At 34.4% G+C, this 23,702-nt stretch overlaps 1 protein-coding gene across 3 annotated transcripts in view; it reads right to left on the bottom strand.

Annotated features, from left to right (window-relative positions):
• The window catches only part of LOC150108962 (protein-lysine N-methyltransferase EEF2KMT), a 166,276-nt gene that overhangs the window by 18,708 nt on the left and 123,866 nt on the right, over nucleotides 1-23,702 (bottom strand). For all 3 annotated transcript variants that reach the window (XM_090404592.1, XM_090404583.1, XM_090404603.1), the window contains exons 6-8: nucleotides 20,649-20,704; nucleotides 13,947-14,353; nucleotides 10,954-11,091 (exon numbers count right to left, since the gene is read on the bottom strand). In XM_090404592.1, the coding sequence (XP_090260718.1) occupies nucleotides 10,954-11,091; nucleotides 13,947-14,353; nucleotides 20,649-20,704 (601 nt within the window). The remainder of the gene's footprint in view (nucleotides 1-10,953; nucleotides 11,092-13,946; nucleotides 14,354-20,648; nucleotides 20,705-23,702) is intronic.

The raw sequence follows: 23,702 nt of genomic DNA, 5'->3' as shown, positions 1-23,702 counted from the left end.
TTAGATATGTAATATTTGTTTGAAGTGTATATATATTGTTTTTGTTTTATTAAATGTGTTTATTTTGTATTTTGGTCTTGAGTCAGTGATTATTTGGATTCTGAAAGAAAGAGTTAAGATCATTACACCAATTGGAGTGAAGCCCTGTGCATATAATAATATATAGGTATACACTTGGAAATAAACAAAAAAATAATTGTTAGAAACAGAGATTATTCTCTATGGTAGGATTAATAATATTAAGATATAATATCAATGAATACTCTATCTATATAAAAATCCACCAATTATTAACAATGGCACAGTCGACTACAGGATTGGTTATGACTTACCTTTATTTTTAGAATCCAGAAAGTAAATCTTGACTCAAGTAAAATGGCTACAGGAGATAGCAATATTAGTAGTGAAGTTTCTTCAATTAAAGATGAAGAATTTTTTAGGTTAATTAATCCAACTTTAGTAATACCTTCTTTCTCAGGTGATAGTAGTGAAAGCATAGAAACATTTTTTAAGTATGCAGAAAAAATTTGAGATTTAGGAAAATGGTGAGATTTTCATTTGTTGATTATACTTTGGAATAAATTGTTGGGCAAAGCCAAAACATTCTTAAACACATCTCCTTTACTAAGAGACACTGACAGTTATGCAACTTTTAAAAGTTTGCTAATATCAGAATTTTCAAATGTAAGAGGATTAGGGCCTAACATTTGGAAAATTCAACAGTGCATTCAAGGTAATAGGGAATCTGTTTCAGAATACTATCACAGACTTTGGAGCATTGCTCATGAATTTAATGTTTCATCTGAAGAGAGATCCTCCTTGGAATGGTTGCTGTTTAATCAATTTAGGCTTGGCCTTAAAGATAATTTGAAAGAAACAGCATACAAGAAAAAGGTTAAAAATCTTGAACAGTGTTTTGAAATTGTTAAGGATAGGGAAGAGAGACTTAGAGATATATTTCATTCTGAAAATAATAAACAGGTGAACTTTTCTCAGTATAATGAAACTCATTCTCTTAACACAGTGGCTACAGATAAAGTGAGTAAAGGAAAGTTTCAAAAATTAAAAGGTGCTAAGAAACAGTCTAAGGAAATTTCTGAAAATCTAACAGAAAATGTTCCAGAATCTGATTCCAAGGTACAATTATATGATTTGGAAAAATTAGAGGAACTGAAAAAATTTCTAAGTGAAGAAATAGAAAGACAACAGAGACCAATAGTACAAGGACAGGAACTTTTGTTTAAAATGATATCGGATTTAACAATATCCAAGAATACTACAGATAATCAATCTTTCTCTTGGGAATCTAATGGTATTGACAGGAATAAAACATCTCAAAGAAGATATGTTCCAAAATGCTTTAGATGCAATAAACCGTGTCATTTTGCTAAAGACTGTTATGTTAGAGATAAATCTTGTTTTCAAAATAAGAAATCAGAGAATAAAGAAAAATCTGGAAATAGTTATTATTCCAATATCATACTGGCAAGGACAGAAATGTCAAACTATTCACTAGACATGGGTAATGCTAAAGACAGCTCCAATCCTAAAAGAGAGTTTGATGTAGCATTAGCTCCTTATGCTAATGGAGGTAATCCTTTGATAGTTTTACAAGGATTTATTGAAGATGTGCCTTGTGAAATCTTACTTGACACAGGTGCACATATCTTACTCATTTCTTATAGCTTGTTTAACAAAATTAAATCTCTAATTCCAAATGATATTTCAATTTTTTTATGTTATCCAATTAAATTGAAGGGTATATTTGAATCAGAAATTTCAGCTGATAAGCAAATAAATGTTTTTATTTCAATTCCTTGTTTTCCATTGAAAGTTTGTCATCCATTAATAGTTCTTCCAGAATCCTCAAATCCAAATGTACAAGTAATATTTGGAATTGATTTTCTGAAACGTCATGGTTTTGCATGTAATTTTGTTGATAATACAGCGTCCTTGTGTGGACACTAGAATGCTGTTTAAACAGGAAATCAGGTGACAATGGAAAATTAGAGCAGTCTCCTGAAGTTTTTCAAGATACTAATGATAATGATCAAGTGTTCAATATTGAGATTCTAAAGAATAAGGAACCTAGTTCACAAATTTGGGAAAAGGATAAGATTCATCGTTACATCATACTCACATATGTCAGATCATGCCATAAGTGCCAAATAAGATCTCCTTTCAGAGGAAAAACTCCATTATAACCATTTCCAATTCCAACTAGACCTTTTCAGGCTGTTGCTATTGATGTGGTAGGTCCATTGCCAATTACTAAAAAAGGCAATAGGTATATTCTAGTAGTCATAGACATGCTAACTAGATTTCCTGAAGCAGTGTCGATGAAGGATCAAACTGCAAAGACTATTGCAAGAAAGTTTTTGAATATGATTATTTGTAGATATGGAACTCCTCAGACCTTACTTTCAGATCAAGGAGCAAATTTCACATCTGAACTGTTGTTACAGTTATGTAAATTACTCAACGTTAGGAAGATTTTTACGACACCTTACCACCCACAATGTAATGGTATGTGTGAAAGGCTGAATAGAAATATAAAGCAAATACTTTCCAATCTGGCAAAACACTAAAATGAATGATTGGGACACATATATTTCTCAAGCATTATTTGCATGTAGATCTGCTTTTCATTCTGCTATCAAAGAAAAACCATCTTTTGCTTTATATGGCTTTGATCCAATCTTTCCTAATGAACTTGTTTCAGTCATTCCTAATACAGGATATAATGACATAAATGAGTATCTGGAAACAGTACTAGATAAATTTTCCACTACTCATAGATTACTAGGTGAAATAAGTAGATTAAGTTCTCAGAAAACTAGGCAGTATATAAATCATTTTAGAAAGTATAATTCATTTGTACCAGGTGATTTAGTATTGTTAGATAATAAATCTAGTATCAAAAGAGTTGGGAAATTAGGAAGGAAAGCTTTAGGTCCATATAGAATTTTAGACAAATTTTCTCCTGTGAATTTTAGGATTCAAGATGTCAAAAATCCTAGTAAAATTTTAAATGTACACTCTGATAGGTTAAAAAGGTACTTTTTAGGGAATAGAAATTTAGTTACATTAGGAGACAATATGAATAAAATATTGAAAGATGAGCATTGTTTTCCTAGTACTAATTGTGCATCTCATTCACAATCAAATAATAGGAAAGGGAATAGTTTTAAAGCTCATAATTCAAATATGCAGCAAAGGAGAAAATTAAATTTTGGTAAAATAAACCCTAATGCAGGAAATTTTAGAAATATCAGAGTACATAATTCAGATAATGTAAAATGTAAGAGTGATGATAATCAAATTGAGTCTAACATGGATGAAATTATAGCAGAATATCATAGGTTAGTTAACATAGAGTTAAGTAAGCCAGAGGAATGTGAAAATACCTCTAATTTAGTTAGTAAGGATAAAGAATCTCAACTTGTAGAATCTCAGACACCTGTAGAATTTGATTCTGATAGTGATGATTCTGTAGATTTAGGGCATAATTCAAATAGTCTAAATGAAATATTTGAAAGATATAGAAATGAAATTTGTAAGTATAGTAAACTGGAAGAAGAAAATTCTGAATCATCTCTAGCATCAGTGATTCTGAAAGTGTAAATAATGATGAGCAAGAATCATGTGCTTTTTAAGATTTAGGAATAAGTATTAAAAGTTTTGTTTAGATATAGGTTAAATATTTTTTAAAAAAATTTTTTTTACAAAAAAAAAAAAAAATTTTCAGAGAAAGATGAAACTGATGTAAAAATAATCATAATTAAAATTCTGAATATTTTTACGTATTGTTTATGTTAGTATGTTTATTAGTTTTGTTTTCATAACACGCATTGTCGGCATTTGCAATATGCCCATTATGGAAATTGTTTTGTTAAAAGTGATATGTAAAGCAGTTAAAAATTTAATGTACTTACCGGATTTGAATAGTTGTGTTACTTTAAACAAATTTATTATGGTTTGAAATATTAAGTTTTGTGTTTTATGAAGACATTCTCTTGTCGCTAACGGAAACAACCGTGTCAGCCATTATACACCTAGTTTCTCGCTTGTCATTTTCAAGGAGTGCCCATGCTCGCCAAGAAGTTTGATGTGTGATTGACAGCTGACAAGGAAAGCATTTGTATCTGAGTAACGGCTGTAAACAAGAGAGCGTTCGGAAGGAATTTAGAATACAGGCCGGCAGATATTTGGGTTCGAAGGAACTTAAGTTTTTTAAGTGACAGCAGGAGGAAAAATTAATAGTATATTCCGAAAAAGGAATCGTGGAACTATTAAGTTTTAATGTGGAATAAGTATGTGGATAAATAAAAGGGAAATATTGCTATAAATCGCTTTAAAAGGAATATTGGAGGAAACACTAATTGAAAGATTTATAGTAGATTCCGAAAAAGGAATCGTAGAACTGTAAGGTTTTTTTTTATTGGAAGAGTTAAGACTGTCAATAAGCATTTAATGAATAAAAGAAGAATTTGCTATTTACGTTCTAAAGGAATGTTCGAGAAAACTCTGATTAGGAAGTTTCATCTGTATTAAGGGTGCCAGATCTGACTATTATTTCTACTGAAGAAAAGAGACAGAATTAAGTCAGGAAGATTTTGTGTGTGCTACATAAGTGATGAAAAGGATCCTGTGTAAATGAAGAATGGAGTCATATATCTTCAGAAAAGGGCCTTGACAGAGAAATAAACTGGCCATGAACATTTTGTGATTGTGCAAACAAAGTGTTTAGTCTAGTCTTAAGTGTAAGTTTATTTTTAAAAGGCCTTGGATCCAATTAATTTGTAGTTAGATATGTAATATTTGTTTGAAGTGTATATATATTGTTTTTGTTTTATTAAATGTGTTTATTTTGTATTTTGGTCTTGAGTCAGTGATTATTTGGATTCTGAAAGAAAGAATTAAGATCACTGCACCAATTGGAGCGAACCCTTGTGCATATAATAATATATAGGTATACACTCGGAAATAAACAAAAAAATAATTGTTAGAAACAGAGATTATTCTCTATGGTAGGATTAATAATATTAAGATATATCAATGAATACTCTATCTATATAAAAATCTACCAATTATTAACAATAGTTTTTGGATGTGTGGAACGAGTTGGATGTTAAAAAAAGTGAGCTTGATGGTAGGTTCAGGACTGTTGTTAGGGTATATGCCATCCCTAGGCAAACACTATTTTGTTTCCTCTACATTTAAAAAAAAAAAGTAAAATTAAAATGAAAAAAAAAAAAGGTGGTTTTATCCCTTTAGATACAAATTTTGCTTCCCTCCAAACTTGCCATTCCTAGGCATCACCTTAGTTGCTTACTGGGTTATGACAGCCCTGGGTAGGTTAAACCTCACTTGTATAAAGAGGAAAGGGGTGTACTGCTAGTGTATTTGAATGGATTTGGCAACAGATGCCTATAGAAACTATTTATTGGCATGAGATCTAATGAGTTGAATCAGGGAAAACTAGATCATTTTGGGAGGAACATGTGTATATTTTCAGCTAGGGTGTGCCAATGTAACAGTGATATGAATGTCAATGAATGTGATTATGAATCTGAAGGGATGAACTTCACTTGGAGTTCATACTTTTTTGAGTGTGTCTGGAGCCAAAAAAGACAAAGTTGTCCAACAGAGCCAAGAAGACTATGTGTAAGTACATGAAAAAATGAGGAGGTAACTCGTGTCTGTAAACAAATGTCAGGAACATTAGTAACAAAGTGAATGAGTTTGTTGCTTTAGTGACTACACTGTAGCATAAAATTATTGGCATTAGGGAAACCTAGTTCTCAGAGTTGGATGTAGTAAACTGGAACTGAATGTAAAGGTATAGTATTTTTAGAAATGACAGAACAAAAAAGAGAGGAGAGAGGGTGGGAGGGAGTCTACTAATGATATCAGATGACTTGAAAAATATATCGTGGGATATTACTACAGACCTCACAGTTTGGTTGTGGGAATGAAAAAATGCATCACCAAATTAACCTGATGGATTCTAAACAAGCAGTTACTATGAGTGACAATTAGTCACAGACCACAATAACTATCATACCTTACTATGAACACATTCACAGTATTGGAGCATTCACCACCTATTCCAGCAGTGAATTCCACTCGTTCACCATCTGCCAAGCAAAAAAAAACTCTTTTCACCTCTTTACTCACATACTACTTGTACAGCCTCCAGTTCTTACATCACCCATTATCCTATGCAATAATTCCCCCTGCATCTATTTGATAGACTCCTCTCACCAGCTTATATGTCTCAATCATCTCTCCTTTCCTCCTCTTCAGCCAAGCTATGAAGATCACATTCCCTCAATCTGTTCTCATACCCAATATTACAGAGTCCTGAGACAGTCTTAATTATTCACCTCTGCACTCTCTCCAATGTTTGGCTATCATCGATATAGCCAGCTGACCAGATCTGTGCACAAAATTCCAAATGAGTATCCTTACATGTTAGTGTTCTTTGCATTATAGCAGTGATTTTTGGGTAATCCTGACACCTTTTATGATGTGTCCCCTGAATTTCAGTTCCCTATCTACCAAGATGGCCAGATCCCTTGCCTCCCCCATCTCCTGAAGCAGAGTTCCTCCATTGTAGTAAACTTCATTCCATCTTCTCTGGTCAGGGTGCATAACTTTACACTTAGCAACATTGAAATGACTCTATTCTTCAGCCCAAAGCACCAAACCATTCAAATCCTCTTGTAACAACAACACCAACACATCAGAATTCCCTGACATCGCTCATCCTAATATAGCATCATCAGCAAACAACTGTATATCTCCTTTCACACTGTGAACTATATTATTGATATAGAAGTTAAACAGCAGTCCCCAGAACAGAACCCTGTGGTGCCCCACTGGTCACCTTCCCTTCTTTTTTTTTTTTGGAATACATACACAACTCTCTGACTCATATTAATCAACCAGCCTTGTAATCAAACTATCAAATGACTATTCAATCCCATCCTGACCAATTTTAACAGTAGTTTATCATGTGGTACTCGATCAAATGCTTTAGAAAAATTCAAATAAATCACTGTACAGTAAAACCCCGAAGTTACGTGGTAGGTGGGACCAACAAAAAGCGCGTAAGTCGAATTCGCATAACTCGTGGTATTTTGTTGTAATTTATATATACAAACATACAATTGGGATGAAAGGTTTACAAAAACACCTATATTTTTTAAGAAATATAATCATAATTGTAATTTTTTGTACATAAAAAAAAAGAAAGTTATTTCGATGTCGATGGTTTCATAAAATCTAGTAGATTCGTCTGACGGCATAATGTCTTTTTCTTGTCACGTGATTTTTTTATTCCTTGCCTTGTGGTCAAAAAAAATTCATTCTAAGTTCATAAAAGTTTATGGGTACTCTTCTGCTTCGTTTTCGACAATTAAGAAATGGGCTGCCGAGTTTAAACATGGCCATACCAGCTTTGAAGATGATCCACGTGAAGGTCGTCCATAAAGTGTAACACCACCAGAAATCACTGATCAAATGCATGTTATGATATTAGATGACCAGCGAGTCAAAATGCGTGAAATTGCTGAGACTATAGGCATTTCAAAAGAATGTGTAGGATATATTTTGCATGAAGAATTGCAAATGAAAAAGCTTTGCACAAGATGGGTACCGCATTTGCTCACAGCAGATCAAAAACGCACTCGCACGAAAATCTCTGAACAGTGCTTGGAGCATTTTAACAAGAATAAAATTGATTTTGTGCATTGATTTATTACTATGGATGAGACTTGGATTCACCATTACACACCAGAATCCAAACAGCAGTCAGAACAGTGGACAGAAGCCAGTTGTTCAGCATCAAAGAAGACAAAGTCAGTTTCATCAGCAGGAAAGGGCATGACATCGGTGTTTTGGGATGCTAAAGGCATTCTGTTTATTAATTATCTTGAAAAGGGTAAAACAATAACTGGGGAATATTATTCCAATCTTTTAACCAGACTAGATGAAAAAATTTGTGAGAAAAGATCCAGTTTGCAGAAGAGAAAAATCATCTTTCATCAGGACAATGCACCCCCACAAAAGTGTTTTGGCAATGGGAAAATTAAGGGATCTGCACTATGAATTGTTGAAACATCCACCCTATTCCCCAGATTTGGCTCCCTCTGACTTCTATCTCTTCCCAAAACTAAAACTCTTCCTCGCTAGTCAGCATTTTTCTTCAAATCAAGAGGTGATTGCAGCTGTAGAGGGGTATTTTGCAGATCTTACTGAGAGCCACTACAGGGATGGGATAATGGTGTTGGAGCATCGCTGAAATAAATGTATTAGTGTTAAGGGAGATTATGTTGAAAAATAAAAATAATTTTGAAATTATAAATTTGTTTTTTTCACTGTTAGGTCGAGAACTTTTCAGACTACCCTCGTACGTGATATCCCATCCAATCCCACAGCTTTGTTAACATAAAGTTACTTAAAATTTTAAACAATTCCCATTCTTGTATTGTCAGTTGACTATCCTCTTTCCTATTACTATTCACTACATTATCCAAAAATAGATTGGGTAGCATAGAAAACTCATGATAAAAATGAAGATGAATTTTTTGAGCTGTGGTGAGACAACTTTCTTGAGCAGCATATGAAAGAAGCAACTTGACGCCAAAGAATGTTAGAATTTATAAAAGCATCAGCTAAGGATGTGACTGTTTTGCCATTAGTTGATGAAAGTGATCATCCTGTATTGATCTGAGAAATAGCCAACTACATGGATGTTCCAATTAGGGCAAGTTACATGCTGAACTAAAAGCTGAAAATTATGACTAACTCAGTAGAATACTATCATAACTTTGGTCCCATTGTATCAGTTACTGAATATAAATATGTGCATAAAGGAGGAAATATCTGAATTTGGCCCTAGAGTTTGAAGAATGTGCTAGTGAAGTGGATGTACAAGTATTAAGCAAAAGATCCACAAAAAGAAGATGATGTGGAAGGAATATTGTGAGAATAACCGTGAAAGGAATTGTGAAATATTTAAAGCAAAAGCAAGTTTTATGTATTATACAGAAAGCTAAGTGGTGTATGAAAACAAATTGGCTGTGCAGGCTGAAGGCAACCCAAAATAATATTATCATTGTGCTGCAAGTAAAAGAAAGAATGAATGTACAGGAATAACTTAAGTGAATGCAAATGCAATTGTTCAAATAATGAGGGCTTACTTCACTAAGTTCTACCTACATGGTATATGTAACATAGTACACAGTGCTACCATTACATTGGATAAAGAGATAGAGGTACATGAGAAGGAAGTACTGGATTTGTTGGATAACCTAAATAAGATGATGCAGCAATAGGGAAAGATGGAATATCAGCACACATGCTAAAGGAATGTTCAGCCAATTGGCCAGGCTCTTAACTTGTTTGTATAATGAGTCACAGTTCAGGAAAGATCCCACAGAAATTGAGAGAATGTAAGATAACCCAACTGTAAAGACTGATGTGTCTAACTCTCGGCCAGTCATTTTAGGGAAGTGAGTAAAGACTTACATACAGAAGTATTGTTTACTAAAGGGAGGTTATGTCTGAGAAGTTTCTCATATTTAATAATAATATTACAGCTGAGATGGATAAAGGCAATGGGTTCACTGTGATACCATTACACTTAGCTAAGGCATTTAAAAGGATACTACATGAAAGGCTGTTTCATAAACCTGAGAACGTAGGAATGGAATATAAGCTACTGACTTGGGTAAGTGGGTGGCTGATGGAGAAGTATCAGCAATTGGTATATGGGATTGTGAATCTGACAGATTTAAGGTGGCCAGTGGCCAGGGATCAGTCCTTGGACCGTTGTTGTTTAATCTATATATATCAATGATATTGAAAAGGGCCTGATCTTCAATTGTTTGCTGATGATGCAAAAATAGGCAGAACAATCAGACATACTACTGACTGATATACAGCATTTAAAGATAATTTATATAGGTTGTTAAAATGTGGGCTGTCAATTCAATGTTAGTAAGTGTAAAGTTATGCACACAATGAGTTATTCAATGGCATATTATATTGGTGGGATTATGCTTGGAGAAAGAAACTGACAAGGCTAGAAATCTTGGAGTTATGGTGGACAGGAAGTTCACTTAGCAAAAAACTGCAAATATAACTCACAGGATAACAGTGATGTTGAAATGAACATTGTGCAAAGATATACAAGTCATTTTGCCTCTTTACAGGTTCTGATATGAAAGCATCTGTACTACTGTGCTCAAATTTAGTCTCCTGGGTTCCGAGGGAACAAAGAATTAGTGGAAAGATTGCAAAGAAGAGTTACAAACATGGGCCTCTGCAGAGAGAGATAAACAGGGCACTTGCCCCCCCACCCTTGGGGGGGATCTACTTGTGAGAAAAAAAAATTAAATAATTAAATAAAAATTTACTGATGTAATTATTTGTCTCCAATTATTTGCCTCCTCCTTGCCTGGAAAATTTTCTGCAGGTGCCAATGGTGGTTACAAAGCTGATATTGGCTTTACAGAATGTAGATTATCATGAGAGATTAAGAGCATGTGGGCTGCAGACACTGTAGACAGAAAAAAGAGGGATGATATGATAGAAGTCTCTAGATTTCTGAGAGGGTGTTATAGGATATTGGTTAAAGAAATTTTTCATTATATGGAGGATGAGGAAAGGACAATGGGCATCTGAGGAGGATGAGTTTGTGTGCAGTTAAGAAAAGGGATGAGAGCTAGGTTTTTCTCTCACAGAACAGTGAGGGAGTGGAACAGTTTGCCTGTTGAAGTAGTTTGTGCATCTAGTGTGAATGAGTTTAAGAAAAAGTATGACAGCTGGTGTGGATGAAGTATGACCTCCTTCAATGAGTCCTTGACTCCCTGGAGATCAGATGATGATAATAATAATTATAATAATAATAATAAGGTATGAAAAATTTGAATACATCATTACCTATTTGTTTAAGGAAATAATCAATAGTTCTTTCATTTCTTACTGTGCAAGCTATATATGCAGCACATTTTCCAGAAGAAAGTAGAATACTCAGAATGCGAATTAAATGAGAAATAACATCAGGATCATAAACAATATCTGTAATTAAAATAAAGGTTTTAAGAAAAAGAATGCTGTTAAACATGCATTATCAATTAAGACATTTTGTAAAATAAATTTACTACAATAAAAGTAATCTTTGCTTTCTTTAAATCTTATGTTAATTGCAATATATTATCCAAAAAAAGTGGTACCAAATCTCATATTTTATTTAATAAGTGTGGACTTGAAAAGTACCCTTTCATGTCCAGACTTATTAAATATACAGATATTCTTCTTTTAGACTGCTAGAGACATATGCAACTAGCTAATATTTGAAACATCAATATTCAAAATTAAAGGTGGCTTAAGGGTCAAATGCATCTAATTGTCACCATCCTGTTATGTATATCTTGTTACTAATATCCACTTGAATACTAAATGAAAGATGGACTGGCACCTTGGAACTTTGTCAATCAAACTGTATAAATCATATGTCATGTCAGCTTGGGAAATCATATAAGAAACCATGGCAGGTTGCCAATGGAACAACTTCAAACTTGACAGCAATGAAGATAGCCACCACCAATGTACAAAAAGATGTAAAGCTATAAGAAATTGCAGAAAGAGTATGTTGACATAAGTGGTGTTATCAAGGCAGAAACACCAAAACAGGTGAGAACTTTCTAAATGATAACTAATTATTGTTATCTTTTAATATCTTTAAATAATAATAATAATATAGTATTGTTATCATTATTACTAGACCTCCAGGGAGTCAATAAACTTACTGAGGAAGCCATACATCACCCATACCAGCTGTCCTCCTTTTGAATTCATTCACACTAGATGCACTCACTACTTCAACAGACAAACTGTTCTACCTACTCACTGTTCTGTGAGAGAAAAATCTAGTTCTCACCCCTTTCTTAACTGCACACAGACTTGACTTCCACAGATGTCCTCTTGTCCCCCCCCCATCTTTCATATAATGAAAAATTTTATCAACTGATATTCTATAACAACACTCTCTTAAAATGTTGGCCGAGTGGTTAGTGTACCTGCTCTCCAACCAACAGGTCATGGGGGTTTGAATCCAGCTGCAAGCATGGACATTTGTGATTGTCCTACCCTGTGTACTGCTATAACCTTTAATATGGCATAGCATGACCTTTACTGTCCTTGTGTCATTAAAACCATAAATAATCATCATTCTTGCTCTCTCTCAATAGTTTATAGACCTCTTTCATATCATTCCTCTTTTTTTTGTCTACAGTGTCTACAGCCCACATACTCTCAATCTGTGGAATCTACATTCTATAATGCCAAGATCATCTTTGTAACTATTCTTTGCAACCTTTTCACTAATTCTTTGTCCCCTTGGAACCCAGGAGACTAAATCTGAGCACAGTGGTACAGATGTCTTCATATCAAAACCCATAAAGAGGCAAAATGATTTCCATATCCTTGTACAATGTCCATTTCAACATCGCTGTTATCCTGCAAAGCTGAATTTGCAATTTTTTGCTAAGTGAACTTTGAATTTCAACATGATGATCTACTTGTCAGGCCACAATTCGGGTCTTTTTCTCTGAACAGAATCTCGTAATGTTTTCAGCACTTCTAAATAGCATTGTTGGTTGACCGTTTGTCCCTGTTCAATAAATTCATAGTGGGCTATCCCCTTGTGATCAAAGAAACATACCAGCATGGTCTTGAACTATGAACATGACATGTGTACTTTTTTCGAACATGGAGAACTCAGGGTTTTCAACTGCATGCTCTGGCATTTTGTTTTGTACTGGAAGCACCTGGTTTCATGACCCATAATTACTCTCAGAAACATGTGCTTATTTGCAGAAAGATCAGTCATAACTTGAAGCCGTCGGTACTTCTGTTCATCCGTCAAGATCCAAGGCACAAACTTTCCAGAAATCTTTTGCATACCCAATTCTTCAGTTAAAATACTGAATACCTTGACTGTTTCTCGATTCATTTGCAATTCATCAGCAATTAATCGCAAACTTAATCGTCTGTCAGACTGTACCAAATCTCGCACTCTGTTCACATTTGTGTCCGTCATTTTTGTTTTTTGCTGCCCACTTCTGGGATCATCATTCACATCTTCTCATCCACCTCTGAATCTTTTATGCCGCTCAAAGACACTTGACTTTTTCAGAGCATCCACATCATATGCTACTTTCAACAGCTCCAACATTTCAGTAGCAGTTTTGCCGATTTTCACATGATATTTGATGTTAACAAGCTGCTCCAAATTTCAATTACACATTTTTATGCCAGAGTTTACACGTAGATCTCTATTGTTTTTGCAATAACCAACTAGCAAATGGCTCTATCGGCTTGAGGTTTATGCATGCATTAGTTAAAAGAGGTACAAACGCAATTATTTGCACAACTCCAACCAAATCACCACATGGGCAACTATGTGCCGTTCCAGGAATTAAATTGTCACACCTCGTATATATTTGTTTGTATTAAACTTTTTTTTTTATAGATGAGTTTCTTCCTTCATATTTTTCCTCATAATCATTTTGAAAATAATTTTGTGGAAAGACAGCTAGAACGTTCGTCAAAACAAATTGTCACTCTTGGCACTATAACTCAGCTTCTAATGAAACAAATGTCATAAACAGTTGGCACAACACTAATGAAGGTTGCCACTTTCAACAACAAAAAGATACAACAGGTGGTGCCACTAGTTTCTTCTATTTTTGAAAAGTTCAGTTTCTTTTTGGACAGAGGGTGTACATCTCAATATATCAATAAAATTTATTAAGTAAAGGCAATTTTCTGAAAGTTTTATCCACCTTAAAATTAATTTTTGCTATTTATGCTTGCTTATAAAAGAACCTTTTACTTTACATGTTTTTAAGCATAATATAAAAACAACATACCTGCTCCAAGAATCACATCTGGCTTGATTTTTGAAAGGTCTTCTTCGTGAGCATGTTCCCAATCTATATAATGTACCTCCACATATGGAATGGTAGTCTTTTTGGTAGAAACTTCTGGTAGAATCATGTTATTGCCATGGTCACTGCATATGCTTATCGTTTTTCTTTCCATGTCATTATATTTCATATCATAATGGATGTAATGACCTATATCTTCTTGTGACAACTCACACTTCTTTTCTAGAATATCATCTTCATGTTTAGATGGAAAATTTAAAGAAATATTTCTCTTCAGTAGCCTTATTACTTCAGGACTGCAATCAGTAAAAGCATATGATGATGGATGACAAAGCTTGCAAACTGTTATCCCAGTAAGTCCTGTGCCACTACCAAGTTCAAGAATTTTCCTACATAATTAAAATTCATTACGTAAGTGATATGAAATGCATTTTAATTAGGGCTTATCCATTACATAACACTAGAAGAGGTGAAGAATAAATTACGTGTCTCACTTTGTGCATGTATGTGAGAGAGAGGACATCTAATGGATCTAAAATTCAAAAAAAAGCATGATGTAATTCAGGCATTTACTTTGATCCTCTGGTGACAAGATGAGAAAAATTTCTTAGTTTCTTGTAAGGATTTAAATATTATTTTTTTTTTTTAATCTTTAGAAAGAGATTACAAATATATGACACTGTAACTTAATGTATTTGCTTGCTTCGGAAGGACTTCAGTTCAAAATACAATGATAACAAGGATTTTCTGGGATGTTTTTGAAACAAGTGTATTTATTTATTTATATACATGGACACTGTATAAGTTTAACAAAGATAAAGCACAACTGAGAGACTTACTGATTATACCTTAGGTTATAGATAATTTTTGTTACCTGGTAAGAGAAATCCCACCTTCTTATTGAAAGAATGAAATGATATTCTTAGTGACAGTTAGATATTTAAGCTATAGATCACTAAAAGTATTAATATGTTATACATTTACAAGCATTTGTGGATTGTTTCACAAATATATATATCAGGCTCAACAAATACACTCGCCTGTGGTGAATAGATTTTGTCAGCTGGTGAGTAGCTGCAGACTGGAAAAAAATAGAATATTTTACTTAATTAAAAAAAAAACTTTCTAAATAAAATATTTTTATTTAACTTTAAGAAAACACAGAAGAATATGCATAATATAAAGGGCCATTCTAGTAACAGATATTAATGTAACAAATTATATTTTCAGTTCTTCCTGTTCTTATTATTTATTGACTTCTCCATCTTAGAATAGTTTCTCATAATAATGACAAAGCACCACTAATCACTTTACGAAACTCCTGTTGAATTACTGAGACATATCCTGAAAAAAATGGGGAAGGGATTCTTGGGTGAGTACATTTTTTTCATGGCAAGTAGGATTTTGAATAATTTGTCAAGTCCTGTATATATATATATAACATTCACAGAAGATGCACTCATGCCCACTGATAATTCATTCCACACACACACACACACACACACACACACACACACACACACACACACACACACACACACACACACACACACACACACACACACACACACACATCACTTGCAATGAAAATAACCTGGATCTCATGTGCTTGTTAATAAAACCCTTACTTAGTTTTTGGAGATAACTCTGAGCTATTTCAACACCTACTGAGTTATAAAATCTGACTTGAATATATAGTGTAAAATCCCCTTACTGATCTATGATTCTGTCAAATATCTTTCATCTATTATTCTAACTTTGATGACCATTTTCCCCGAATCTGTCCTCTCATGCACAATTCCATATGCCTCATATCATCTTGGTTAGCAACTTACACACCTATTCTGTTTCCTCATCTTTTCTAACCTCAGGTGACCATATCTGTGAACAGAAGTCAAGGTGTGATTTTATCAAAACCTTGTGTGGTGGGAAAAAGAACTTCCTTATTCCTATAACTTAGTGTTCTCTTCAACACTGTAGACGTGATGACTTAACCACCTTAGCAACGTAGTCCTAATCTTTAACTCTGCTTATCTATCACCCTCATGTCTCTAGCTTTAGTGACCAGTTACAGTAAATTAACATCAATAAAGTACACTTCCTGCAATATTCTCATTCCAAAATGCACTTAATAACAGTTAAGTAGCACTAACAATCCTCTGTTAATGTTACTGCATCAGAGTGACTGATGCAGAGGACATAGTGGAATTGTTCAATGAACACTTTATTTGAGTATTTCATCCTGGATGAGTAAATTTTAATACTAGAAGGATGGGGGCAGGTTTGAGGTTTAGAGGTGCAGGAGGAGAGTGTGTTCCAAATACTGAGTACTCTGGATATCAGTAAAGCTGTGGGACTGGATGGTATTTCACCATGAGTTTTGAGAGAATGTGCTAAAGAACTGATAGCTCCTTTGACCTGGCTTTTCAATGAAAGTCTGGCTACGGGAAAGGTGCCCAGGGAATGGAAGGAAGGTAAGATAGTGCCATTTCATAAGAGCGGTAGCAGACTGGAAGTGTCTAATTATAGGCCAGTTTGTTTGTCATCAGTAGTTGTTAGGATCTTGGAGAAATTAGTGAGGGACAGTATACAGCATTAGGAAGATGAGGGTAATGTTATCCATGAGAGTCAACATGGATTTGTTAAGGGTGCTCTTGTTTTAATAATATGCTAGCCTTTTATAATAAAGTTACAATAGTTGATGAGGGAAAGGCATATACTGCCATTTTCTTGGATTTAGCAAAGGCATTTGACAGGGTGCCACATGATAAGCTGATATTTAAGTTGCAGCACATGGGTTTGGATGTCAGGCTGGTCAACTAGATTCAGGATTGGCTGTCCGATAGTTATCAGATAGTTGTGTATAGTGGGGCAGTTTCGAGGAGGCAGAAGGTTACAAGTGGAGTCCCACAGGGCTCAATATAGGTACAGGGACCTATATTGTTTAACCTTTATATCAATGATATTGTCAGTGGATTGCAGGGGGATATTCAGTTGTTTGCAGATGATGTGAAGCTGGGAAATGTTATTAGTAATAGTGCAGATGTGGTAGCCCTGCAAGAAGATTTGAATAAACTAGACAGATGGGTAAATGAATGGGAGTGTTTTTGTTTAATGCAGCAAAATGTAAGGTCTCAAGGTTTGGGACACATCGATGGGACACTTCATACTCTATTGGAGGAGTTGTACTGGAGGAAGTAGGGGAGACAAGAGATCTTGGGTTGATAACTGATAGAAATCTGAAGTTCAGGGGACATGTTGCAAAGGTGGTGAAGCTAACACAGAGGATTGCTGCAATACTGAGGACACTGACCTGGAGAGATAAAAGAGTTACCATTCCATTGTATAAGACCCTGATCAAACCACACTTAGACTATTGTTCTCATATTTGGTCCCCAGGATTTGAAGGGGATAAATTAACTGTGGAAAGGGTACAGAGGCAAATAACAAAGATGGTTTCAGAATTGTACGATGATCAGCTGAGGGAATGTGGACCGCAAGTCCAAATGTGGACTGCAACTCTCCTTCTATTAATCTCTTGCAGAGTTTAATAGAAGGAGAGTTGTTATGATTGAGACTTTTAAACTGTTGAAAGGTGGTTACAGGGTTGACGCTAGGGAGTTCTTTTGCTTGGTTGAACAGTGGGAAGGAGTGATGACAAGGGGCCATCCCTGGAAGTTACGAAAGAAAGGTGTGAGCAAGAGGGTAAGGAGTGATTTCTTTGCATGGAGGGTGGTTGAACTGTGGAATGCATTGCCTGATAAAGTGGTGAGAGCAAGAATGGTCAATGAGTTTAAGGAGTGGTATGATAGACTTTGTTTCCTAGGAGGGACCTCCCACGATGAATCTTGATAGACTTAGTGTTTCCTATGAAGGACCTCCCGCGATGAGTGTTTTGACTTCATGGAGGCCTGAATAATAATAACAATAATAATAAAATTGTCCATATAACCAGTTTGTTCAGATCAGCCTGCATGGAGATTCAATTTGAACAAACAAGTCAGAGGTACCGTGTAATTCTCTTGCATTCCTTCAGCACCCTTCTGAACATCCATTCCATCCATCTCATGGATTTGTTTGAATCCAGCTCTTGCAATAGCTTTAATGCCCAACTCATCTACCTTTATTGTTTCATCCAGTTCCATCTGAAATAAGGAATATAGCTCAGCTACAACTGGAAAGTATTTCTCACTAAAGTGATCAATTAACAATTGTACTATTTCTAAAGCATCTGATACTTTCTTACCTTCTGCATTCATTAAGGTTATTCTTCCACAGTTATTCTTTCCTTTTATTTGCTACATAGAAAATTTTCTCAGGTTTTCCTTTGCCTACAAGGCTAACTGCTTTCACAGTCAAATTTTGCCTTTTTCACAATAGCTATTACTCTCCTAATCTGCTTTTTTACATTGCTGCTGGATTTGTTCATCACCTTTCTATCTGTACTGAATCAATAACATTTTCTTTTATGCAGTTAACTCCATTTAACCATCACACAAATTATTCTCTAGGGACACAGTCAGATTCAAGCATTTCTTTTATTACTTCCCAAGCACTGCTGATTCCATTCTTCTTTCATGCAGTGTCATGCCAAGACATTTTCAAAACTTCTCACCAATGTTTCCTCTAAGCTGTGTATATGTGTGCACATGCATATCAGCCAAAAAGGGAGTGCACATAACTAGTAACTGCATACACAAAATTTTTACTTTCTGAATTTCAAATTTACAGTCAATAATTTTTTAACATACTATAAAAACAAATTATATGATAAATCATACTTGTCGCTTATTTCATTTAGTAATTTTTCCAATGCTTCCACTCCAATATTACTCTAACTCATTCCAATTTAATACAGTCTAATTAGTTACTTTTAGTGTGCACTATGTGAAAGAACTAATGCTAAAGCATCAGTAAGTTGCAGAGGCATATTTGATTGGTGTCTACTGTCCCTAGACAGTACATCATTCGAACCTGTCCAAACAGTGACAGCTTTTTTTAGATATGCATATTTAGGTGAATTAATTTAGTGCTTACAATTTTACAGGTTATAGCTAGATGAAAAAACAACAACATTAATATGGGAAATTTTATATTAACGGTTTCAGCAAGTTGTGAAAATGTCACTGTCTAAATTAAAACATATAAGAACTGTAAATTTGTTTAAATTTCAGTGGTTGGATAAATGTGTTGAAATGCACAAGTCAAAGAACAACATGTACTGGCACTCACACTTATTGAGTCTGAGGTTTTTCAGTTTTACACGTGCACATGGGCTGGCAAAAATTAGAAGGAATATTGCTTCTTGCTGTATCATAATATGTTGTTCACTGAGCTTTTTTTAAAAAAAAAAATATGTGGTATTACTGTGTGTTTTACTATGTGTTTCATTACAAATACTGGTTTTTAAGTTTGTTGTAATTGATTGTTTTTTGTATGATTGGTGTGGTGTTTTGGTAAGAAATTATTTTCTCTGTATTATTATTATTATTATTAGCACCAGACCTCCATGGAACATGGGGACATCCCTGGAAGTACAAACACACATACACTCTTGCACACAAAGCCCATCAAACTGTGCTTTAAGTTCATTCAATGTATCTGCATTCACCACAATGTTATGCAAAGCATTCCATTCACCAACTACTCTCCATGCAAAGACCTGCTCCTTTTGCCCATGCTCACACCCTCCTTATACAGCTTCCAGGGATGTCCCCTTGTTCTACCCCTTCTTTGAAAAATTTCTTCCACATTACCTGGTAACAACCTCTTACCACTTAAATGTCTTAATCATATTCCCTCTCTTCCTCCTATTCACAAGGCTTTGAAAACTGCATTCCCTCAATCTGTTTTCATATCCCAAAGAAAAATGAGTAGGTGTAAGGATATGAGAGAGCAAGGGAGAGAAGAAAGTGACAAAAAGATACAGGGAAAGAGAAGAAATTGGAGAAAGTTAGCTGTAATGAGGTTAGAGTAATGCTTTCCTTCCTGTTATCTGTTTAAATCCATTATCAGCAAAAAGAATCAGGAATTCTGTAGTTTTCCAAAATAATTTGTTGAAAAACGTTTTGAAAACTTAAATGAAATCAGCTAACTCTCCTTCAAAGTCTTTATAAAGGTTATTTTATTTATATCTTAGAAGTTATTCAAGTCTGGATCATTTCAACCAGGCTCCTTTTTTGTTATTTGTCATGATAAGTATGCCATTCAAAAGATTAATATGTGATACACATATATACACACTGAATAATTTTCCATTGGCATTGTTATTGTGATACCATTATGAGTGATACCTGAGTAATGATCCAGCCTTGATTTCTTCTAAGATGTATATAAAATAACCTTTATAAAGACTTTGAAGGTGAGTTAGCTGATTTCAGATGGAGGTGATCAGGTGATCACCTCCATCTGAAGGTGATCAGGTGATTCATCCCCAAAACAGTCAAAAAAAAGCCAGAGGATGTGGAATTTACAGACAGCAAAATCTGTAATAGGATTAACCACTCTATTGTATCATTAAATAGATTTAGAAGAAGCTAAGTTACTTGGAATTAACAAAATAGTTGACAAATAAAATATTTCTTTGAAAAATGTATAATTTAAACATTAAAATTGATAAATTTTGCTAAAAAAAATATTGCTATGTTTCATTCAAGAAAAATTACTTCAAAATCACTACTTTACCTTCCTTTGAATAAATTGATATTTTCAATGCTCCACTCTGCTAAATATTTTCCTGCCTAATAATGATCAACAAGAAAAAATAAAAAAAAGCAAAAATGATAATAAACACTGTATTCAACAACACAATTAAAGAGATACTCTCATTAAACTATTCATTCCTATATCTGCAAATGAGAAATGTTTTAAAATAAAATCAACTATGCCTCATTTAAAAATATTTCTGCTTTAAAGTGAAAACCAAAAACTACAAATTGCAAGAACCTTCTATTTCATTATTAATATTAAAATCATTCATAGACACAATGAACTTCCCATACATATAAATTGCATTGCATGAAGACAAAATAAAGCATTTAATACAAAACACATTTTGCAATGAGTATCTCTCATCGCAGCATCAGAGTGAACAAACAAAAAGAATGGATGGTTACGTGAAGAGAGAATGGAATAAGCAGACATTACAGTGCTTGCTTGCTTGCACTGTAATGCTTGCTTGTACTGTAATACAGTCATAAACATTGTCTAAACAAAGCACTAAACATGGTATAAAGAAACCATTATAACTTTGTGCTCCATTGCCCATCCAGCCAATGTAGCCTAAGATTCATTACAGAGTATTAAAAGTCATGTTAGAAGCTTAATGGAGTGAAACAGCACTGAGATAAGATTAAAATATTATTTAATTCTTCCAATATTTTGTCTCAGTCATTGAGACATCATGAAGGAGTACAATATGAGACTTGTAACATACACACGAAGGCAACACAAAACTAAGTGAAACACGTTGACTAGAATCCTAACTAAGTGTAAACTGGGATCTCAAAGTATTAATGTTTCCCATATTTTGGGAAGTTTCATGCAACCATATTTATTTAAATTAAACTGATTTCTGAGAGCCACAGCAGATTCCAAAAATAGTCTTGCTCTTCTAAATTTACTGTGATGGAGCATGATGGTCTTTTCCAACTGATTCTATGAGCAATATCTAAAGCATGGTCCACAAGGCCAGCCTGCCCATAGTAATGACTGCAGATATATTTTTTTGTGTTCTTCCATATAGGCCAACTTGCAGGAACAGGGCACTTTGTATACTCCAGGCACAGAGAGAGAGAGAGGAAGGAGGTGATCTTTAGTGGAATGTATGAGATTATCAGGCTTTCAGTAGAGCTTGAAAGATATGCAGAGCTTGTCTATTTTTTCTAATGTACCTCAGACATAGGGGATGATGATAGCATTACTAAAATCTTTGTGAAGAGAAGGTCAAGAATTGTTGATTATTTTTTGATACTATGGGAACTGTAGCCATTAAATAAGGTGTGTTGTATATGATTACATTTTGCTGTAGAGGAGGACTTGCTGGAACAAAGGTTGTTGGCTTTATTGGTTAGTGTTTTAATGATACCATATTGACCTGTATTTAAGATCAATATTATCTTAAGATCTATATAACAAAGATCTGTATTTAAGTTTTGTAGATCTGGAAAAGGCATATGACAAGGTGTCAAGAGAGAAGCTATTCAAAACACTACAGTTGTATGGTGTCAGTGGGGCATGATATCAAGCAATATTTAGTCTTTATTTGAGTTGTAAGTCAGCAGTTAGAATTGAAGGAAGTACAGGAAGATGGTTTAATGTTAAATCTGGTGTCAGACAAGGATGTATATTATCCCCTCTGTTATTCATTATCTGTATGGATCATATTATGAAGGAAAGTGGTATTAAACCTGATATCAAAATTGGAGATGTTAATGTCAGCTCTTTATGATGTTATACTTCTAAATAAATCCACTACAAGTCTGCAAGATTCCCTGACTAAATTGAATAACTGTTGTAAAAGATATGGTATGAAGGTTAGCAATAACAAGACAAAGACAATGAAAATAGGCAGAAGCAGTGAAAATATGAACTGCATTGTGAATGGAAAACCTATAGAACAAGTAAAACATTTCAGCTACTTAGGCATGATTTTTAGTGAAGATGGTAAATTAAATATGGAAATAGACAACAGGATCAACAAAGCTGGTATGGTAGAAAGTCAACTGAATAAATTTATATGGAATAAGAGAGAAATTAGTCAAAACACTAAATTAGCCGTAGATAAGATAGTGTTCAAATCAATTTTAACTTATGGATCTGAGAGCTGGGCTAGAAGTAAAACACTTGACCAAAAACTAGAGACTGCAGATATGAGTCCTGAGAAAGTTAGGGGCATGAACAGATGGCATCAATGGTAATATCATATTAAAAACGATATTAGGAAAGAACTTGACATTATTAGCATCCAGGAATGTGTTAGCAGAGCTAATATCAGGTGGTATGGTCACTTAAACAGAATGGGATAGGAAAGATTAGCAAAACAAGTGTTCTCTGACAGGTTGGCAGGAAAAAGATCCAGAGGAAGACCAAGATATAGGTGGATTGATATGGTAAAAAGCGCCTTAGAAGATAGAGGGCATGAGTCAAGAGCTTTAATAAATTTAGTTTAATTCTTTATCCCAGTGAGAGCAAACAAAGTTTGCACCTGAAAATATCTTCAGGACTGAATATAGTGTTGTACTATCTTACCTGGGTAAGTAGTACAACACCAGGCAACTCGTAGCAAAGGTGGAGCAAACTACCAACACTCCTAACCCAGTATCTCCCATAATGCAAAACACATCTCCTTGTGGATATGTATACTGTTATGCAATAAGGGATTGGCCACTAGCCAGACTAGTTTCGACCTTTATTGAGGTCTCTTCAGTGGGAGCCAGGCCCAGAGATGAAGATACCAGGCAGAAGCAGTAGCAAGGTCATCTTTACCTATAGGAGTTACCAAAAGGTTTGCCACCTTTTTTTTTTTTATTAAATTACTCTGGATTTAGAGAAAGATGTTGAAAGTTTATTTTTCACTAGGTTAGACTATAATAAATTTAGTTTAACCCTTTATCCCAGTGAGAGCAAACAAAGTTTGCGCCTGAAAATATCTTCAGGACTGAATATAGTGTTGTACTATCTTACCTGGGTAAGTAGTACAACACCAGGCAACTTGTTTGCTCTCACTGGGATAAAGGA

This window comes from Typopeltis vanoorti, chromosome 2, assembly GCF_054136105.1.
Source record: "Typopeltis vanoorti isolate ZY-2024b chromosome 2, IOZ_Tvanoo_1.0, whole genome shotgun sequence".
NCBI classification, from domain to species: domain Eukaryota; kingdom Metazoa; phylum Arthropoda; class Arachnida; order Uropygi; family Thelyphonidae; genus Typopeltis; species Typopeltis vanoorti.
The sequence above is the reverse complement of the archived record's forward strand: the minus strand, read 5'-3'. Positions and strand labels throughout refer to the sequence as shown.